The sequence below is a fragment of the Limanda limanda genome, chromosome 8 (assembly GCF_963576545.1).
Source record: "Limanda limanda chromosome 8, fLimLim1.1, whole genome shotgun sequence".
NCBI lineage: Eukaryota > Metazoa > Chordata > Actinopteri > Pleuronectiformes > Pleuronectidae > Limanda > Limanda limanda.
In genome coordinates, this window is record NC_083643.1 from 24,274,753 (window position 1) to 24,298,191 (window position 23,439).

Below are 23,439 nucleotides of genomic sequence, written 5' to 3' on the forward strand. Positions count from 1 at the left end.
TGGAAGTTTTGGTGAAAGTCTGTAACAGACCTTTACAGCTCACATTTTGAACTTAATAATGTTGATGTATTTTTTGCACTATAGACTTTACTTCTTCATATATGACAAAGTGTGTCTCTCAAAAAAATAGTGACCCTTAATATCGTTCATGCTCAATTAGCACTCAACACACCCTGCTTCTCCTGAAAAATCCTCAGTGCACTGGTGACATCTGCTGGTCAGAGACTAAAACACCTAAATATCAGGTTAAATTTAGCACTACCTACCACTAGAGGGTGCAAAATATATCATTGATAATTGACACCAAATTAAATGAATCAATGATAATTATTTCTCGAAATTCTATGTATGTGTAATATATATATTTAGTAAGAATATGTATTAGGCATTATGTGACTTCACATATAAAACCAACGGAAATATCTATAACTTCTTACTTTCAAAGAACATATTTTATTATATGGAAACACAAAGAAATCACATTTTTTTTATTCCATGATGTCTACGCTTTATTCTGATTATATGGCTTTTTCCTCACCGTCTTTTTCCTATATTTCACTAATTAAAAGACAATAACACACAAAAGGGCAACTCATTTTCTGTATAATGTTTTCAACATATGGTTCCACAACATAGGAATAAGTTTAACAATAGAAAAACCTGTGGAAGTAATAGGAACTAGAATTGCGTATTATCAATAGTGGGGTAGGTATAGTGGCTCCAGATGCACAGTATTACTGGCAGTAGCAGTAGCTGCTGTACTACCAGCATAACCTATATTTGTATTAATTGTTGAAACACAGGTGTTTTTCCTATCAGCTGAACAAAAACAGTATAGTAACTGTCAGGTGTTAGTATTTCAGATAGAACATACACATGTGTGTTGTACTGATTGTCTCTCAGTTTATCTGACAGATAAACTGAAGACAGAGGCTTCACCACCTCCAGATTATTCTCTGACACGCGTGTGTGTGGGCGGCTGTCTGTGTCCCTCTGTGAGTCAGTCACCAGCTGGACGAGCAGACTGATTAGACACACACGCACGCACGCAGAAAACTAGCTCGTCTGATATCTAGCAAAAGTCCGTTCCAAAACTTTGGAGCGTAGTACAAATTGAAAGGGTATGGTTGAATAGAGCCTGTTGACATATAATCTGCATGAATAAACTATGCATATGATTTATTGATGACATTTTTAAGCATATAAAATCAAATTTAATTGACTGTTTATTATTTTTAATGTATTTATATAATTTATCTCAAATTTATATGTTGTTCTCTCATCTCTTTAATGGCTGCCTGCAGACTAAAGTATGTAATTTCTTTTAAGCTGCTTCTCATTGTTTTCAAATCCCTCTTTCCAGATAATATTAATGACTAACAGGTCAATGAATCCAACTCATTGTCTCACTTTAATTGTTGCTTGTTCCAGAGCGACAGTCTGTGGTGTTCACATCATACAGCCCCCCCACACTGGGGACCAGTCTTCTTTAAAGATGAGAGGTAACACTCCTTCTGAAAAAGAGGTTGTTAAAAGGTTCAAAATGGATGAGTCGCACTGAGAATGAGATGGAAGACTTACTGACACTACACAGTAATATTATTTAGGAACTTCCATTTTCAGGTATTTTAGACACTTTTTTATTTTAAAGAGAGCAGCAGTATGAATGGATGGATGGACAGATGTCTCACAAAATGATTAATTTAAATGTTTGTCCAATTAAAGTACACACAAGTTTGTAGACAAAAAACAGTGTATGTGGTCACCAAAGCACAAATTACACTCATATGTGATGACTGATAAACATCTACTTTCAAATCCATGTACATTGATGTGCTCCATAAACAGCTGAATGTTTTCTACAATACTTAAGAACCTGAGTGGGATCGGGACTTTGAGGTACAGATGCTGGGCTGCTAACCTCTGGCTCACAGCGAGTTTTCCATCTATTTAAACTGGGGACTGGGTCTCTCTGCCGGTCGGCCATGTCTTTCCGCATCAAACTGGGAATATCGTTTCTTTATGGACTTTGCCTCCTGCAAAGAGGCACAGTCATATTGAAACAGGAAGAGACTTTGCCCCAAACTGGTGCCACAACCACAAAAAACACAAAAGCCACACACTTTTGCAAAAACAATCCTTAAAACGGCACCTTATCAAATTGTGCATGTCACCAGTAGGCAAAGGTCTAGAATGAATGACTAACGTATATTTATATTAACCCTAATACATCTAATATTATCGTATATGTTTAATGTTGGTGACGTGTGTATATTATATATGTCAAATCTTGATTTCTGTATCGTAGACCATGGACACATTCAGCTCCAGGTCCTTCTGACTCTGGATGTGCATCCTGAGAGAGAGTATATCACACTCTGCATCCCAACACACACACACACACACACACACACACACACACACACACACTGCCTGGTTGTGTTTGTAATTAGGTCAGTAGACTTCTCTTCTGGCAAATTCATGAATTATTGATCGGGTCCTGTCTGCCAATTTGGTGACTCCACTTAAACTGGAGTTCATCTGTTTTCACTGACATCCTGTTTAATGACTTGTTTGTATGGTCGAAAATAATAAGGACTGAGTTGTAATAAGGGACAATGAGCTTGTATTCAGAAAGCTATGTTACACAGTATATTTAAAGTAGGAAAAACATTTTATATTTCAACTTTTAAGATTAAGAATATGGACATTTTCTACTGATAAAAAGAGTTTACACATGGAAAAAAATCCACATCCTGTACATGCATATGTGCTCTCTCTTAGTCAAGTCAAAGTTTATTTACAAAAAAAACATAAGTATAAAATACAACAGAAAAAAATAAAATATTGCACAATAACAGGTGAAATCAAGGTCTTGATTCGAATTGAAAGCCAGTTAGAAGAATTCGGTCTTAAGTGAAGATTTAAACGTGACTAAGGTCAAGAGGTTCTGATATGAAGAGATAAACTGTTCTTGTTCTTAGTGATCCTCAGTATTTCACACGCTTGGCTTTGAAATTCAAACAAATTGTTTTGGGACAGGTTTATGTAGACACGTGGAGATATTTCACTTTTACAGCCTGGTCTTATAAATTATATTATTATCGTTCTCTCTGGGAACACCTCCCTCCAAAGCAGGAAGCAGTTAAACCTCATATCTCAGTGGAGAAGCGTGGATCTCTGGATGGGGGCATTAAATATTAAACATTGGTTGGGTCAGGTCTCCAACAAGTGTCAGATGACCACAAAAACCACATAGGGTTTTCAATATTGTGTCAGTATACTGATGACAAAAATAATCATGAATATATATATATATACAGGTGCATCTCAATAAATTAGAATATCATGGAAAAGTTCATTTATTTCGATAATTCAATTCAGAAAGTGAAACTCATATATTATATGGATTGATTACATACAGAGTGAAATATTCCATGTGTTTATTTCTTTTAATTTGGATGATTATGGCTTACAGCTAATGAAAACCCAAAATTCTCTATCTCAGAAAAATAGAATATTACAAAAGACCAATAAAAAAATTACTATTAATACCGAAATGTCAGCCTACTGAAAAGTATGTTCATATATATGCACTCAGTACTTGGTCGGGGGTCCTTTTGCATGAATTACTGCATCAATGCGGTGTGGCATGGAGGCGATCAGCCTGTGACACTGCTGAGGTGTTATGAAAGCCCAGGTTACTTTGATAGCAGCCTTCAGCTCGTCTGCATTGTTAGGTCTGGTGTATCTCATATTCCTCTTGACAATACCCCATAGATTCTCTATGGGGTTCAGGTCAGGTGAGTTTGCTGGCCAATAAAGCACAGTGATACCATGGTCATTAAACCAGGTATTGGTACTTTTGGCAGTTTGGCCAGGTGCCAGGTCTTGCTGGAAAGTGAAATCAGCATCTCCATAAACCTTGTCAGCGGAAGGAAGCGTGAAGTGCTCTAAAATGTCCTGGTAGACGGCTGCGTTGACTTTGGACTTGATAAAACACAGTGGACCAAAACCAGCAGATGACATGGCTCCTCCCCAAATCATCACCGACTGTGGAAACTTCACACTGGACTTCAAGCAACTTGGATTCTGGGCTGGACTTTCTGAATTTAATTATCTAAATAAACAAACTTTTCCATGATATTCTAATTTATTGAGATGCACCTGTATATGTACAAGCGATCAATCTATGTTTATTATATTATTAGTGCTTATGATTATAATGCTAAACATGTGCTCTTCTGTTTGAAGGCTGGTCAGACAGCTGCCAGTGCTCAGCACAGTCCAACATGTTTTGATTTAAGTTTTGCTGAAAGAAGAAGGAGACAGTCCAAACGATTCCATTTCCCAGTGAACTTTTCAACTAAATGATTTGAATGAATTTCCAGCCGAGTCAAACAATGAATCATTTCTCAGAGTCCGTGGTACTAGTTCCTGGGAGTCTGGTCCGTGAGCCGACTGATGTGCAGACTATTAAATAACACCACATCTTGTGAGGTGCACGTCTCCAAATGCAGCCATCGTAAGTTCACTCAGGTCTAGACACACACATCATGACGTGCTGGCTGAACGCCCAGCTAATCAGATTTCATCAAACTCCCAGGCCAGAACGAAGCGAAACAAGTTTATTTATCATGAACTTATAAATAATAATTTAAAGTTAAACGTGGTATTTCATAAACCTAAGCAGATGTGTGGGATTTGCAATGATATCTCTTTTTAAGTCCAGTGAACTCACTTTGAAGAAATGCAGCAGTCCCAGTCAGTATAACATCTCAGACCTTTCCTTAAAATATACTTAAACATAATTATATTTATTGCTATGAGTCAGATTATGCTTCATGTATATTAATTGCCTGTTTGACCTCTTCTCAGTTCTTTGGCTGCCCGCTCCTCTTATTTACAATGACTGTTTTATCAGGTAGAGAGCATGCCAAAGTCAGCTGACTGCACCCACACTGTCTTCTCTGTCTGTTTGAGAGAGAGAGACAGAGAGAGGGAGAGAGAGAGAGAGAGAGAGAGAGAGAGAGAGAGAGAGAGAGAGAGAGCTCTCTGTTAAACAGCTGTTTGTTTTTATATATGTGACATTTCATTACTTGTAAACTTGGCCTGAAACTGGTGACCTGTTACAGAAGTCTGATGCATAAAATGATAATAAAATGACTTATGTTTGTAGTCTAAGGGCCCAGCTGGGGTTTCCACATTCTCTCAATATTTAATTTGTTTACGCAGCAGTGTCCCCCCTAAATGCAAATTACTTATATATGAATTTCTGGCATTGGACTTCTCTGTTTTCTACCTGACCCTGGACATTGAAACACCTCTCTGTTTCATGCTGGACACCGTCTTTTCTCATGAACGTTGTCAATATTGTTATTTGGTTGATGCTGCTTCACACAACATCTATTTTCACTTCTGAATAAAGTCTATGTAGTTGTCAACTTGTTCCTCCCTCTTGTTGAGGGTTAATGTCAGAGGATGTCACACGTTGCACAGATTTTTAAACCCCATGAGGCAGGTTGTGATTGACGTCTGAATATGGGCTATACAGATAAAAATGGACTGAGTGATCCAAATATAACACTGAAAATTCTGTGTAGGACTTCTCTGTGAGCAAAAGCCTGTAGTTTAGCCCAAATAACCTACAAATATATCTTTGTATCCTGCAATAACAATGTTTGCGGATTTGGTCACCTTCATCAAACAAGCAAGACAAGCCCAGTTTGCTGTAGAGTGAATGGAAGTACAGCACCTGACCCTATTTATTGCTCTTAATACAGAATCCCAAGGAAACATTTTTAGATGTCAACACCAATGAGATTGGTGATATTATTGTTGTGAGATGAATGCATGTGTGTGTTGGGTGAATGAGGGGAGTGGGTCCACTCCTCCGAACATGGGTCAGCAGCACCCGCTGCACCTTGCCCAGGGAGGGAGTCGTCTCCCTGGGATCCACTCACCTTTGACCTCCGGCAGAGTGAGTGAAACTAAGCTGCTGCTCATCAGTGCGACGGAATCCACCAGCAGCGACCGGTTTGTCACATGACCAGCGAGCCTCCCTCCCTCTCTCCCTGTCATCTCTCCCTGTGTGTGTGTGTGTGTGTGTGTGAGTGTGTGTTTTAGTTCCGTGTTCACCGAGGGGCTGGATGAGTCTTCACGGCGTGTCAACCTTTCAATCCGCTGCAGGGATCGGTTGGGCACGGGGAGCATCTTCTTCTTCCTCCTCCTCCTCCTCCTCCTGCTGCTCCTCCTCCTGCTCCTCCTCCTGCTCCTCCTCCTGCTCCTCCTCCTCCTCCTCCTCCTCCTCCTCCTCCTCCTCCTCCTCCTCCTCCTCCTCCTCCTCCTCCTCACGCAGTCGCTTCACCAGGACCCACTCTGGACCATGCTGACGCGGGTGAAGTCTGCGGTGGCCAGCTTCATGGGAGGCGTGATGGCCGGGGGCACCAACGGAGAGCACCCGGGCTGCGGCGGCGGAGGCTCGGACCTGCCGCTGCGGTTCCCGTACAGCAGACCGGAGTTCCTGGGACTCTCGCCGGACGAGATCGAGTGCTCGGCGGATCACATCGCGAGACCGATCCTCATCCTGAAGGAGACCAAGCGGCTGCCGTGGTCCACCGGCTACGCAGAGTGAGTAGACCCGTGTGCGCGTCCATGTTTTCCCAGCGCATCCTCCCCGGACCAGGAGCTCGGTCCTCCGGGCGGAAACACACACACCAGCCGCTGTCTGTTCTCCTGTCTCCTCACTGCAGGATCCATGCAGGGCCTAGATTACAGGAGAATAAAGCCCAGGTGCAGCAGATGGCCCACATATTCCACAACATAAACACCACTCCCATGGGGCCACAGCACATGATAAAGCAGATCATCTATAATCTATAGTGGCCTCATTGGTAGGACATCAGTACTGTGGAAGCATAGCTGACGTCATTTGTTTACAATAAGGTCACTGGTGTTGACTCATTGTAGAAAATGGAGTTAGAAAGTGTTGCGTGATCAGATCAATAATAAACTACTCCATCAGATAAGCTAGATAATATGTTCCTCACCAGACCTGTTACCAATATTTTACTTCAAATCTGCATGTGTCTGTAGAGCCAGTAAAACCTGATCACAACCTTATAGACACATTGGAGGGCAGCTGTTCTCATTATTTGCTCAGTCAGTGTTTGCCCTGTCACACACTGTTTTCCTCCTCCCACTGAATAACTGAGCCATGAGATTCACCTGTTGATATCACATATTAGGAGAATCAATTGAGGTCCCTGGATCCTCCTGAATGCCAATTTAACCCATGGGCTTATAATCGTCACAGGATTTAATGCAGTGGCTCATGAAAAGTTGTTATGAACTGAAAAATGGCAGAAATGAAGAATTGTATTGTTTATTTATTCATTAAATAGGGACCGAGCACGTTAATGAACATCAGTTTTAAAAACACTCCATATAAACATGCCAGATTCTAGCAAGAATGCTTATTTACATCTGTAGTCCCAAAGCAGGTAACACACAAAGACAGACGCATCTCAAGCAACAACATTCAGACACAAATATAAACACCACACAAGTAAAAGAGGACCAAACACTGCCTGTTTTTAAACATAACACCAAAAGATAGATCTCAACATTTCCTGGACTTTGCCTTTCACATACAAGCCAGGAGATTGTGTGGGTAAGAGGCGTTCACAACAACAGGGGTACGTCCGGCTCCTGGGTAGAACCTGCAGGAGGCAGCACAGCGGTGGTTCGAGGATATTTATAAATCAGAGGCAGACATTATATGATCAACATCTGTGTTCAATTCCTCATTCAGTTAGGTGCACATTTTAAATCATATGACAAGATTGTGAATAATCCTCAGATTTTTTTTGAAGGTCTCATGTCAGATATGTCATCAACACATTTCTCACCTCACTGTCTCGCAGTGAATTTTCCAGACATTTTCCTGCTGCATTTTCACATGGACTCACTCAGACTTTTGACTAATATTTTACTATGGGGCTGGCATTTGGGTTCTCGCATACTGAAAAATTGCTTTCAGTGTCTGAAAGCAGCCACAGACTGTAGCTTTTATAAAACAGGAGAGCGGAGCATTGAATCACTTAATTTGCATACAGCTGAGAGAAGTATGCAAAGTCACTACACACAAACAAGAGTTTGCCTTTCATGTCCGGGACATTCATCTTTGACAGGACAAAACTTAGAAATATTATAAAGTCAATATATAATAGACTTTTTCTAGTTTTCTATCTTTTGCAATTTTTTATTTTTCAATCTTGTTTGCACCAAGCGCATGCAGTGTCAAGTTGTTAAATGTCATACGTTGATACGTCGCAAAAAGGTGTGAAAACTCCAACAGGACATCATAATGTGATCTACATAATGCGACTCAGGTTGAAACATTTCTATATATTGAATTTGCTTTGAATTAAAGCAGCAAATAGTGACATTTCTGAAGCTGGAACCAAAATACATTTGGCATTTCTGTTTGATTCAGTCCTGAAAATGGTTTTAAGTTTCATTTTCTGACGTTAAATTCTCAGATTGATTTAGTGTTTCACACTAACGAGCTCTAAAGGCACTATGGTTCTTATATACACAGAGGACATCTATTTGAAATTGTTGAATTGTCATAAACCATGAGCCTTCTCTATGCTTCCTCATGCCAATCTCCCGTGAATAATTTTCATCTGAAGACAGAAAAGAGAGGATTATAATTTGCTTCTTTGTTCAGAAACCATCTCCAACTCATATATGTTCTAAAGTGGGTTGAATGATTTTTGCTATCGTGTTCATATATATATTTACCCCAGTTATTGTGGTTTTAGAATTTGAAGAACACACTGTGGTGTTTGTTTCTTCTTCAAATTTGCATATGGAAACAGGATATGGGATCAGTTGAAGAACCGGACTTCATGAATACATGTGATTCTGCTGCGTGTGTGTGTGTGTGTGTGTGTGTGTGTGTGTGTGTGTGTGTGTGTGTGTGTGTGTGTGTGTGTGTGTGTGTGTGTGTGTGTGTGTGTGTGTGTGTGTGTGTGTGTGTGTGTGTGTGTGTGTGTGTGTGTGTGTGTGTGTGTGTGTGTGTGTGTGTGTGTGTGTGTGTGTGTGCCAGCTTGGCATCAGCCAGGACTGTACTGGGGATTTGTCAACACTGGGCCGACCTGCCAGCTTTGTTGTCATGAAATCTCTCTGCCAGCGGAGAAAACCTGAGCCCATATGACATGATGTGATCCATACAAATCCTCTCAGGATGGTTAAACATAGTCAGATACTGGATCAATCTGTAAAAAAGATAGATACTTGTAATGCATCTTGAGATGTTTTGCTGGGTGGCAACTGTTTGCAGCTCTTCAGCCTGAAGGAAGTAGAAAGTTATTCCACCCATCCATCCATGCCATGTATCCTTTGTTGTTGAGAAGCTGGAGCCTAGCCTAGATGACATTGGGCAAGAGGTGGAGGCTACACGCTGGACAGACAGTAGCTTGGTCCAGACAGTATTCATGTCTGACCAACAGGGCGACATAACAGATGGTTTTAATTAATTCTTTGCACTGATTAAATTATGGTTTGAGTGGAAAATACAAGTTAAGCACGGCAGGTGTGTACATTCTTTCAGCTCTGGTAAAAAAATTGAAGTCATTCCAATAAAATTCTATGTGCCTAGTTTCTTAGCACTGCTCTGCTAATGATGTGGCTATAGGGGGCGACAATTTAAGACCATCACTTGTCCACTACTTGCATGGACAGAAATATCTCAGCAGTTATTGAAGGAATTGTGCAAAAATTCATGGTCCACAGACAATTGAAACTTCTGACTCTGGTAATCCAGAGTCAGAAGCATTTTTGGATTGCTTTGGAATGTATACATACAGTATTTTCACGGTGCCCAGAGGATAATGATGCATCATTTTGACTTTTCCTCTGACATATGTGCTGCCTGAAACATTATACTGGCTAAGCATCACTTATAGCTTGTAAGCATGCAGACATTAGAATCTACCTCGAAACGCTGCTTTGCCTAAAGTCGCACAATCTCACAGATCCTCTGACATGGCTTGAGTCCTGTTCATACCTGTTTGCAGTGATTAAGCTACAGTTTTTATCTAGTGACTAGAAAAAGAACAATACAAAATGGATGCTTTACAATCAGATCTTAGAAACACTTACTCTGTGTTTTCCACCTTTTATACAAACATCCTGACTATTTAACCCACGTGCTGAGGCTGTGCAGGATGAACTGCGTGGTCTCGTGCTTTCCTCCCTCACCCCCCCCCCCCCCCCCTGTGTGTGTGTGTGAGTGGGCCTGTCTGAGCCTCAGGGTTATCCAGGGTCAGTGTGTTGCTCTCAATGATAGGAAGAGCAGCTCCTCTTCATGAGGAGGACTCCGATGCACAGTGCACTGTCAGGTCCAGTGAGCGTGATCATTTGAATGGATCAGTGACGATTGCTCACTCTCACTTGCCTCGCCCTTTCTTCTACTTTTACAGCACATGTACATGCCGCACTTTTGTAGAAAGGCTCCATCTACTGCAGCTGCCCTCTCCAGCACTGACCACTTACCATGTTCTCTTATGTTGCTTACTCTTTCTAAAAGTAGAGGGGAGGATGCCCCTGATGTTTCCTTCACAGTATACACACAGGAAGTCTTTTCAGTTTTAAAGGGGTTCACCAAGGTGACCATGTCGACTACCAATACATACACAACTCTGCCATGAATATAAACTCCACGATATTTATAACATTCTTTTTACGGTGGATTATTGATTCCTCCCACAGTCCAAAACCATGCAGCTTTGGTAAATTGCAGTCTCTTGCCAGTAGGTGTGAATGGTTGTATGACTCGATGAACCCTGCATCCATCCTGAGTGACTGATACAGTTGGACAGCACTTGTGTGCATATGTGAGTGCACCCAAATGTATCCTCAACACGTCTGTAGATCCCATCACACAGACCACATTCCCGAAAAGGCCCTGCGATTACTTGCGTCCTTTCAGGGGCCTGCCCTGCCTTTCACCCAATGTCAGCAGGGATTGGTTCCGGCTAGAGGGATGGATAGTTCTTTGTATGAGATCGGGGAACATGGGACACAAAAAGCAACAATGGCCCAGATTTTATATCAATTTTCAGTTTAAATACAAGTAGGTTTTAACACATTGTGCCCACACGAATAAATCAAAGCAGACAGTCTGGATAAAACACAGGCACTACTCCTCTGGTCCAGTGGTGCAGGGGATGGTGATGATAAAGATAATTCTGTTCTACAGTGGCCTGAAGAAGATGTTCATGGAGAAGTGTTAACTAATTCCAATTGTTATGAATGGAGCCAAAACATGGTCCAAACAAGCGTCAACTTTTCTTCCTCAGCTGCTTCTCTCCATTTTTTTTCTTCTTCTTCCTCAACTAATCCAATTGCGTCTTGGCAGAGGGGAGTGGTGACACTGGGAGAGCACAGCGAATTTGTGACAAAGGTTTCCCACTGACTCAGTACCAATAACACATACCCCTGCAACCTCAGCAGCAACCGATCAATGCCCAATCATGTGTGTTTTGGCTGCAGGTCAGCAGACATGATTGTGTTAGGGCCGACAGAGCTGTGTCTGCATATAGAAGGCAGCAAGGAGACATAGGTGGTGTGCAAATCGGTGTGAAGGGAACAGAGACAAGGAGGTGAGATTTACAGGGTGTTTAACAGTGTGGTATCGGTGAAAGAATTCCCGGAATGCATGTTTGACAAATCTAATCTAATTCCATGAACAGACCATACATATGTGTATATTTATAACTTTGCCAAGGAGGTTATTTTTTCACCCCTGCCTGTTTGATTGTAATAATTCATTGATCTTGATGAAATCGGACACATTTAGGGAACTGATATGAGTGTTAATTTAGGCACAACTCGATTGAATCTAAGGGGATTGTTGGTCCTTTGGTGGAGATTTGTGCTCTACTTAGTGTTATTCTACTGTAGTTGGACTAGTTGGTATTTTTCTAAGTTTTCTAATATATTTTGGTCAATTATAAAGGATCTTAATAAAGTTAGTGTCACCCTCAGCTGTGGAATGGAAGCACACCAGCGTCACTTCATTCATGCAAAGCTTCCCAGTGCTCAGTCACATGATGGAGCACATGTTCTCGGGTCGTGTCTGCTTCATCAACACAGAACCAACAGCATTCAGTGGGAGCTGTCTTATTGCGCGGCTTAAGCAGTTTAACAATTTGTGAGCACCGCAATCTCTTTTTCGGATTATTTTAATCAATAACTCTTTTTTTTAATTAAACAGTTTTTTTTAAAGGTGTAAAAACTCTATCATAGATAATAAAGTGATTCAATAGCTGGCATAAAAAGCTGTCATTACTGTTTTTTTGTAATTACTCATGCTGTGTCTGTGTCTGTAGTAGTAATAGCCTTGGGGCAGTTTTTTTGTTTTCAACAACTTGGTATTGCTCATGTCTGCTTTGGTTGCACAACAAGATGAATGAATCATTATAACTCTCTTACAAGTATTGTTAAAGCCCTATGAGACAAATTGTGATTTGTAAATATGGGCTGTACAAATATAAATTCTATTGATTGATTGATATAGGGCTACACTTCTTGACTATTTTCATCACAGATAAAGCTTCTTATTATTTTTGCACAACTAGCACATAAAACAATAAAAATACAAAAAAGCCCTTGATCATTTTGGAATAAAACCCGGAGATGGATCCAGAAAATTTTTTTCAGTTTCATTACCATCTGTTTGGGGGCTGATATTTTGTGCAATTTGGTGCACATTAACTTGGTGTGAAGTAAAAAAGTGATAAATGTGGTTACACAAGGGGACTGTTGGGCCTTGTCGGAGGTATGCACTCTACCGAGTTCCCCTCTTGTTGCATTTTGAGCTATTATGGCCGTATATGTAGGTTTATAATGTAATAATATCCCTAAAATGACCTGCAGGTTCCTTAATCTTTTGAAGCAGTGTTACTGAGAAAGAAAAAATCCCTAAAGCAAAGCAGGAGCACAGTGGACTCCAGCTCTGACAGGATAATTAAGGTCATGTGATGGTCTAGAATGTGAAGAAATGAAATGAGGTAACTGAATATGACAGCCCTGCTCTCAGATACAGCTCAGGCCTCGGGGTGTGGACGGCTTTTCGTCTCGTATCAGAGTTGAAAAGCTTGAAAGCTCAACTGCTGTGAATCTTGTGATCTTCCCGGGTCAAACGGACTTCATTCCCTGCAGTGTTCGTCCTCAGACACGCATTGTGGCTCATGAAGTTTATAGCCTCCTTTCGTCATATGAATTTCAGGAAAAGAGAAAGATCTCACAAACATACACCGTGTACTATAAATCAGTGCTGACCATGTTTCAGAGCATATAGACTGATTTTAAAAGCTTGTAGAAAAAAACACTATATAAATAAGAGCTGGCAACTTTCTTTTTGTAGGACATGACTCTCTGGCAACAAAGCCTGTGTAGTGAGCTTATTCTCTAATACCAAACAGTGGAGATTTTTTCTTTTCCCTTTAATTACTTCACTGTATGAATACAATCAACAATTGATGCCAACTCAATGTTAACTGTGATAAATTATCCATCTCCAGCAGGTTTCAAGGTCTTTCCCATTTGATCACAAAAGTGAAATGAAACCCACGGTTACCTGGAAATTGGACTTCCACACCTGATAGATGTGGACAACACGGGGAAGGCAAAGAGCTAGTAAAATCAAAAAGAAACAAATACTCAAAATAAAAACGTCAAAACATAGCTGTGATTAAAAGAATCACAGCAAGCAATACAAAAATCTCAAAACAAACCTGACTGTAAACATTCGGAACAAACTGAAGCCAAACAATGTCCTACTGACTTTGCCCCAGAAGAGACAGCTCCTGGAACTCTGTTTGATGTCTAATGCAGCTAAGGAAATTATGCTTTAATACAGAACGAGAAATGAGAACCAGTGAAAGATTTATTATTAACACTAAGCAGCAACAGTTATTAAAATCAAAATTAAGATAAAACCACCTTTTGTGCTGTGGAACACATTCTGCATTAATGAACAACAGAAACACTTGGTTTTAAATTTGCTATTAATAAGCAACATCACAGCTAGATTTAAAAGTTGATTAACGTTGACTGACATTTGAGTATGAAAGTTCATTCTTGAGCTGGGAAATAATAGATTTGCAGAAATTACTTTGTAACTTAAGGTCCATTTATCTTTTGCTGGATCTTTTAGCTACATTGCATGTACTGCATCACTGAATAGTGAGTGTATGGAGAAATGAATGCATGTAATGACAACTGAGCCATCTTCATTACAACTGAGCAGCCTCCACGTGTTGATGAAAGATCGCAAGTGGACCTGAGAAATATGAAGCACATGGACAGCTAGAACTTTTTCTGTCGAGCCCTGAAAAAGTCCAGATAAAAAACCTGTTTTGTCTCATACTCAAACACAGAAAGACACTGCTAAAACCAGGATTCAAACCGGGAACCAAACTGCTGCGAGATAACAGTGCCAACCACAGCACCACCAACAACTTCACTGCCCCACTGTGATGAGACGTGAAGCTCTTGCCTGGACTATAATGAAAAGATATCCACAGTATGTGGGTTATAGCTGTGAGGGGAAAGCAAATGTTCCATTGAAACCTGTCTTACTGAGACAGGGGAGTATGTTATTATTAGTCTTGAGCACGGGGGACGTGGAGAGCATGTTGTGTAACACACCAATCAAAATCAATCTTGCTGAGTGAAGGCCTCCACAGTTAATATCCTGTGGTTTTGACGACCCGTCGTGTTTTCTTAGCTGTAGACGCACGATCTCTCTGCTCTGCGTGTTAGTTCCTGTGACCAATTAGGGTTATTTATATAGGATCCCCCATAGGGAGGTAATCATGACTGCCTCTCTGCAGACAATTAAGAATAGATGCAAATCTTGCTGTATTCATGAAATTTCAATTGGTCTTTTGTGTCGCATAATTACAGAAGGAAAACAAGAAGAAAGTGACCTAGTTTCCACAAAATTTCTTGTTTGTTTTTCACACTTCTTCCCGCATGCAGCTTGATTATTTAACTCCCCATGCTCTAATTTCATAAGGTATTCTGTGCAGAGTTTTGAAAAAGGCCACTGTGGAGTTAACATCTCCTGCGGTGTGGCTAAATTAAGAATGCCTGGAGTATTGTTAAGCAGTGTGTGCTTGTCCATGACTACAGCAGCTCGCAGCAGCAATGCACCATCTGCCAGGTGTTGTATAATCCAGTATTCATGTGTCTTTCTGGCACTGGACTCAAATTTAAATGTGTACGTTAGGTCAGTGTATACATCTGCTGCCTTTCATTCACCATATCTCACTTTATTCACTGCTGCCATGGAGGCAAAACCATCACGTTTAGATGAAAGGTCATCTTCTATCGCCTGTAAATCTGCTGAATCAGCAGTCATGTGTCCAGCAGACGCTTTGAGCAGGAGTCCCGCAGCAGATCGTATCTGTGGGCATCCCTCTGTCATCTCATTCAGGAGATTTGATCTCTGCATTAATAAACACAGAGAGGCCCAGTGACCTTGTGAAAAGTTGAAATGAAGACGCAGCTGCTGCTGAACACTCTGTGTTTCTGATGGAGGGCTGTACCTGAAGGGATGTGAGTGAAGATGACAGATGATGTCACAGAAATTGGTCATCCCTCAGGGTACCTTAGTTTTTTGAATATATTAACTCACTTTCAATTTGTATCATGAATAGTTCACACATAATGACACTTAGTATTTTATTCGTACGGATTTTCTCTTTATAATAGGGGAAGTGTTAAGATGAATCATGGCTTCAATATGTGTGTCTTGTTGTCTCCTCTCCATTCAGAGTGATCAATGCAGGGAAGAGCTCATTAAATGAGGACCAGGCCTGCTGTGAGGTGCTGATGGTGAAAAGGAGGCCGGCAGGAAGCAGCACACCCAACCGGACCCCCCAGAGCCGCAGGAGGTCCTCCCTGCCCAACGGAGAGGGCCTGAGTCCCCAGGAGAACCTGGTGAGTCAAACGCATGGGACTGGTTCCATCGGGAAGTTATCGAACATTCCATCTTATCCAACTTAACAAGTCAAAACATATCGGTTAACGAGTGAATTATCCTTCAAGTACTTATAGTTTTAGACAAAACATTTAAACAAGAATGTAAAAGAACAAATATGACCCTGAACTCTATACCTCAGCCTGAGAACTTAAAAGAGCAGGGACCGAGTAGAGCATTGGATTGTTATTTCGAACAATGTGAGAATAAAATCTTAATATTATAACAATTTAGTTGCAATTGATAAGACAGTTGTAATATTACTGGAATCTTTTCATAAAAGAGCCAATTGTAATTTGTGAAATCTATACTAAATGATCACTTCAGAAGATGTTCCACACTCCTCATTTTAAAGCTTGCGACAGGCTGATCATCTGATATTCCCCCTCTAACATGACACTTATTGTTCTGACTTTATTTCCATAGGTTTTCTCCTATTTCTTGCAAAATAAAAACTTTATTTTGGTATTATTACTTTACTCGTTTAGTGTTTTCCGTTGAGTTGGCCCTGATACGTCGTAACCCTACGTTTTGATGACATGTTAAAACTCTTCAAGAGCTTCTACACTTGAGCTCAGAGTGAATGTAAAGTCCTTGAATGTCCCTGGGGCCTGTTGATGGGACCCACTGTCCCCTCATCCCGTCCCATCAGCAGTTTATTGGGGCATACAGTGACAGCCAAGGCAAACATGAGCACATTTACTCACTTAGAGGGAATTCAAGTTTACTTTGTGTTCTCGCACACAACACACAGTGTCATGCATGAAGGAAAACAACATGATTATAAAATGTAAAGCCACTTCTGTTTGTCTTAGGGAGCTGTGCACATACACAGTCACTTTATACTGATGTGTATCTCACTTTGTCTTTCTGATTTTACAAACGCACTGTGATTTATGTTTCCTCATTACATAGTTCTCTTAAAACACTTTGTAATTTGATTTGTGATGTATTTTCCTCATATTTATATAAGTAACACTGCTGCTAATGTTTACTCTCAGCCCACCAGTACTTCACCCAGTCCTACCGAGAGCCTGCAGAAAACACATGCAAGTACCTCATGACTCACTGCTGCAGTGATACTAGACCCATAAGAGTAGTGTAGAGCTGTTTCTAGTGCTCTTTGCTTCATAGGCTCAAGCTGTAGCTCCAGCATGCACTATATATTTAGAAAATCTGAGCTTTAGTGTGTGCAGAAATATATGCAAGCAATGATCCACACTCAGTGACCAGAAAAATGCAGTATACTGTGTTAACCCGGACCCTGCTGAACTCAGCCCCTCCCTTACATTCTCTATGTTTCCAAGCATCTTCATTTACAGGGCTTAAGAGTTATTAGTATCTTAAGAATAAAAGCATGATCCGTGGTTGCAGGAGGGGGGAGGATCAGACAGTTGCGGCCCTTTTTGAGGACTCAAAAGCGTGTGATGAATGAGCCACATCACAGGGGACTCTGTGTATGACGTTATGTGGGAGGAGGCCTTGTGTAGATGGACTTAAGGAACATGCATGTCAGATCCATTAAAGCCTGTAGATTGAAGCATTGGTGCCAGAGGAAGCAAAATGAGTTCAATGCATTCGTGGACCTCTTGCACCACCAAGAGGAAGCACACGCTCAGATCAGAGGCTGTCATCGAAGTGACAGCTGCAGCCCCTGAAAGCGTTTCCACTGAACACCTACGGCAGTGGTTCTCAAATGGGAGTCTGTGGACTCCTGCAAGACCATGAACAGTTTCAGGATTTATCTTTGAAATTGATCATGATATTGGGTAGTCTGGGTTGACATGGTGAAAATATTTTTAATAAAGTTTATCTCAAGTTGTTGAGATAAACAACTTGAGATAACGTAACTAAGTAGAATTTAAAAAAAAAAATGGCTGTCAAATGATTCCAAGGGACAATAATTTGTCCTTAATTTGACCTATGGGACACATTTGGATACAGTTTCTGTAGGAAGGAGCTTTCTCATTATTGTTGGGTAATGTGAAGCCCTGAAGTCGCCATGAATGTGCACCATGATATTTGTGTGTTTTTGCTTTCTGGTCACTGACAGTCTCCACCTGTGGTTTCCAACCTGTTTGGCTGCACGCTAAATGTAATTTGTGTGCAGTTCAGCCAGTGATGTCCTCTCACATAGTTTAATTTAGGTTACAGACGCCCGAAGAGGTCAAACTATCCAGCATTTCACAATGAAGCTAAGAAAAATAAGAAAATAATATATTTTATAGAGGAAATGTGTTTTTTTTCATTTCCTTTTTCCATCTGATGTTGACACAGCTACATAGTCTCCAGGTCAGCTGTTCATCATATGACTGCAAGATAATTGGGGGCTTTTATTACACACTTTTATAATAATGGATGATAAGTCATTAAATTGTGTTGATTTTTATCATTAATTATCCTAAATAATTATAACTATCATGAATCCCAGTTGGAATAATTAACCTGCTGAAATCAACTTCTTAATAACTGTTGAGAAACCCTTCTATATTCTAACCAACAAACTGCAAACACTGCTAATGATCACAGAAAGTGAAGCTACAGACAGAACTCCACTTGTCTGCCAGATGTTGTCAGATAAAACAATTCAGAGATGAAAATGTTGACTCAGCTGATAACTGACACTGTGTTGGTCTCTGTATCTGATGTCTGTATCCAGGACGGCTCTGAAGACCTAACCTTCCACTACTGGGCGTTGTTCGATGGCCATGCCGGCTCCGGGGCAGCTGTCATGGCCTCCCGCCGGCTCCATCACCACATCGCCATGCACCTTCAGGAGGTGATGGAGGTCCTCTGCACTCCCAACCTGCTGCCACCCACATGCCTGGGCGAGGAGCCCATCAATCACCATCTCACCCCCACAGCCCAACGCGCCCTCACCCGGGCTGCGTCTCTCCGGGGCGCTGCAGGGGCTCCCGGGTCACCCAGCACGCCACCCACACGCTTCTTCACGGAGAAGAAAGTTTTGCAGGAGAGCCTGGTGATCGGAGCCATCGAGAATGCCTTCAAAGACATGGTAAGAGACATGTTCTGGGTATAAAGGGGCAAATGTGAAAGATGTCACAGTGATAAGTTCTCCCCAATGTGAAATTCAAATACTTCTCGCTCTATTCAAATTAATTCAAATGTTCCTGTGGTCCTGCTAAGCCTATCGCTCAAAGAAAACAGACAATTCAACTTCAGACGATCTGAAAAAACATTTAGAGATTTGACAGAAGTGTTCTGTAGTACGGTATGAACAGAAACCAGGTCAGCATGCTGGTGCAGTTTGTAGATCTGTAGCCTCACAGCGACCGGCTCCCTGTTCCAATCTGGGGACTATCTGTTTGAAGTTTGAATGTTCCTCTAGTGTCTGTGTGGATTTTAACTGGGAACACCAGCTTCCTCCCACAGGCCAAAGACATGTAGGTTGGGTTTGGCTCATTGGGGACTCTAAATTGACAGTATAGGTGTGAATGGTTTGTTGTCTCTATATATATAAGTCCTATGATTCACTGGCGACCTGCCCAGGGTTTATCCTGCCTCTCGCCCAATGTCCACTTGGATTGGCTCCAGGTCTCACATGACACTAAAAGTATAGATGTCATTGATAATGGATAAATGGATAAATGGAGGTTTTTCCAATTTTTCACATCAAGGGTCAACACATACGATGGCTTAGTTATATTTAGTTTGCACAAATTTATTTCCTTTAGATTAGTTCCAATATTTGCTTGAAATTTCCAGAGGATTATTGTCTTCTTAAATGTTTAATTCAAATAATTTGAAAGTCATTCATATTGAAAGCAAATATTTCTACAGTATTCCCTTGACTTGCGTTTTTATACCATGCATCCTCCCTTTGGATATTTTGAATACATTTTACAGGATAGAAAAAGAAAATACAATAATGTTTTTTTTGTAGTGAGAAGTTCCTACATTTGGTTACTTTACTGTAACTCTAATACAATCTACAATCCAAATTAGTTTCCTCTACATTTTCTTTTTACCTTAATTAGAAGGTCCAACTAAATGCACATAGACATCCCAGTGTCCTCTGATTGGTTATCAGATCAAACATGTTCAGTTAGACCTGTACATGCAGAATACATAAAGTACACAACATACACATGTAGTAATCATCATCATCACCATGTCCTCACCTGTTATTGAAATGGTATTTAGTGTTTCTGTATGTTGCGTATACACTTACTTTCTATAGTGGAGAGCTGTGGGTGTCGTTTTTCAAAATTACTGTTTTTACTGTTGAAAAAAAAAGTGGCAAAAACAAATCAAGCTTCTTTAGGTGGCTGATATCTATGAGTGTTTGCAATTTGATTCAGATCCAAAAAATTAATACAGATCTAGTGAATGTAAATGTGGTTTCTTAAGGGGGCAGTTGGGTCAGAGGTAATATGCACTCAAAGTGCAATTCTAATTGCCTATACAGCTATCAAGCTCAAATTAGATGGGTAGTGTTGTTAACATAAGGATTTGGGTGTCACCCTCCTCTGGCAGTCCTGGGTTTGTACCCTCATGGTTGAATGCACTTATTGTAAGTCGCTTTGGATAAAAGCATCAGCGAAATGAAATGTTATCTAATGTAATGTTAAGGTCGAAGGTGATGAGGTGCACGGGGGGTGAAGTGTGGTCACACACATGAGCCTGTACAAACACTCTGAGGACAGACACACACGTTCTTCTCTCACACTCCACCCTCTGCAAATTCATACTGTATGACTGTTCCTCTCAAGCTGGAAGCAAGTAGTGTCAGTAAGTCAGCCAGCAAACAGCCAGGGGAAATGGTGCACTCTACCCCTTCCACACACACACACACGCACACACACCATCTGGCTGTGTTGTAAGTGGATGAAGAAGACTTAACTCATACAGAGGCCAAAAGATCGAGACCAGAGCCAATCCAAACAGTGTGGCCTGACAGTCTTTGAGGGGGAAGGTCAAACGTCACCGGCCTCAGTTTCAGCATCATGGTTTTCCATCAACAGTCCCTGCTGGGTTTGCACTTGGCCGGGTCACGACAGAATAACAACTGTTACATTGAAAGATCAAATTTGCTCCAAAGGAAATAGTTGCTCATTTCCATCAGTCGAATAATAGTTTCAGCTGAAAACACAAATACTAATATGTATTAATGAGTACAAAGTAAAAAGCTGAAGCAATAAGGCAAATACACAGGCCCTGTGTGATAAAATGAAAAAATATTTATATATTTATGAATAATTAATTGAATAAAATCAATGTAGTATCTAATGTACGTTGTCTTGCTGCTGTAAACCTTTCTGGCTTTGTAAATGCTTTCAAACAGACGCTCAGAATGATCTTCCAGTAATTCCTCACCCATGTGTCCACATCACAAAGTCTATGCTAAAAGCAAACATTTGTTCTGTGTGAGTCCTGGTGCTTCCACCTTTTAACCACTAGGTGGAAGTGTTTAGTTAACTATTTGTACCAAGCTGCATTGGCAATAAAAAGGGATACAAAATGAGCACTTGAGACTGTTGATCATTCAATAAAGGATCTATTGTGGATTTTGGGTCAATGATCAGTTTGTTCCACAGAGTCATGAGGATTGTGTTTATATAAATACTTTGGATATTAATAGAACTACTGTCGGACAGTAACGTTTGTTAAAATAACATGGCGGAAATCCAGATTTTTCCCAGGATTCAGATCATAGAATATACAAATGACGGCCCACCTCTTACCCACAGTACCTAATCTACTCTCGCATTGAAATTACTTATCTTTCTTTTGCTCTCTTTGTCCTCTCTCTGTTGCACAAGACTCAAAGCAGTCTGCAGGAATCCACGTTTCCCTCTGCTCCTCCTCTCTCCTCTCATTTGCCTCTCCAGCTCTTTACCCGGCTCTGAACCTGCACTTTTCAAACAATTATTGTAAAAGCAATTTGAGCGAGAATGTGTCTGTAAGAGTTTTCCAGTTTACTTGTTCGACACTAACATCACAGACTACTTTTGTCGTCTTTTTGGAAAGTGTCAGAGAATCTTGGAAAAGTGTGTTGCTCAAAGTCTCTGTCCGAGTTCACCGAGGCCGCAGTATCTTATCAGAGGGATCCACCTTTAATCCTCCTCTGACACGACTCGCTGCATTCCTGTGAAAGTGGCCGGTTTGTGTGGAGTGGCTGCTCCGGCCTGATAAACACTCAGGGATAAACAGAAAAAAACAACGTGTAGCTCAGAGACAGAGTCTTATCACTCTGAGGGTTTGTTGGGCCAGGAGGGAAATGAGATGAGCTCAGCGGCCTCCTCAGTGCAGCACATGTCGCCACTGTGTGTGTTGAGGTTGAGGGAAACAGCCAGTGTGCCTAAAGCCTATAAAGCTCAATATTTAGCATGCTATATAAATTGAATAATATGTGTAAAAGTGTAAAAATAGCCAACTGCTCACAGTGTGGTTTCACAGCACGCAGAGCAGAGTCAGTGTTAGTCTCCAAAAATACATAATCCTTCGTAAAGCAATGTGTTTTTTCTGTATTTTAGTTTATTTAATGGATTAAATAAACAGGAAAAACTTATATCAGTTTCAAAGGTGCTGTCATTTTAGTCTTATAGTGTTATTTTTGGACAAGTCCAAGGCTAACTGTCCCTGATTGTGCTATTTCTCGGCATGTGTGCTAATTTAGATAACCAGCCACAGGATGTAGTTTTCATTTACATTCATGAGATAAATCTTCTCATTGAACATACAATGGCGTGTATAATGTCAAACTATTCCTTTATTTAGATGTATTTTTGTGGGTTTTCCTTGACATTAGGACAGAGTCACGTTATGCTGCTTTCTGGCCTCCTGGCTTCAGCTATGAAAGACGTGACCGTGTTATCAATTTTCTATCACTCTGACTGAAAGCAAATAAGCAACTCTTCCAAATGTTTCTGCTTTTTTAGCATGAGGTGTGTTGTTGTTTGCAATGGTGAAAAGTAACAAATAAGCCTTCATAACCTAATATGACATGAGTATAATTGATAAAATTATACATCGACATTCTAATGTGACACTAATGTAAAGATAGCAGGCATCGTAAATGATCTATACTGCACCGAGCCATCAGGTGGCGATCAAGATGTTAATGATAAGTTCTGTGTTTCTAACACATAACTTTGAACTTGATAAGTTATGTGTTTCTAACGCATTACTTATCATTAAGGAAGTAGCTCAAAGGACTAAAACTATATTTCGATAATAGTTCGGTTGAGAGATACTTTTTTTTGTTTTTTACGGTTCCCTGTGGACTTTTAAAATAAAACTTTCACTACATTAACATATAGTTAATCTAGTTTGGTCGGGTGAGATGTGTGGGCGTATACTGCATAATTACACTTTTTGTGCATGTCTTTGCTGTACTTTAGTGTGTCCCTGACCTT

At 40.6% G+C, this 23,439-nt stretch overlaps 1 protein-coding gene across 2 annotated transcripts in view; it reads left to right on the top strand.

The window, feature by feature from the left end:
• Window positions 1-6,360: 6,360 nt before the first annotated feature.
• ppm1h (protein phosphatase, Mg2+/Mn2+ dependent, 1H) overlaps window positions 6,361-23,439 on the top strand; it is a 38,567-nt gene continuing 21,488 nt past the window's right edge. The window contains exons 1-4 of one of the 2 annotated variants that reach the window (XM_061076277.1): window positions 6,361-6,630; window positions 15,855-16,020; window positions 17,062-17,109; window positions 18,720-19,076. In XM_061076277.1, the coding sequence (XP_060932260.1) occupies window positions 6,386-6,630; window positions 15,855-16,020; window positions 17,062-17,109; window positions 18,720-19,076 (816 nt within the window). In that variant the 5' untranslated portion in view covers window positions 6,361-6,385. The remainder of the gene's footprint in view (window positions 6,631-15,854; window positions 16,021-17,061; window positions 17,110-18,719; window positions 19,077-23,439) is intronic. The other variant, XM_061076278.1, reaches the window with a different exon arrangement.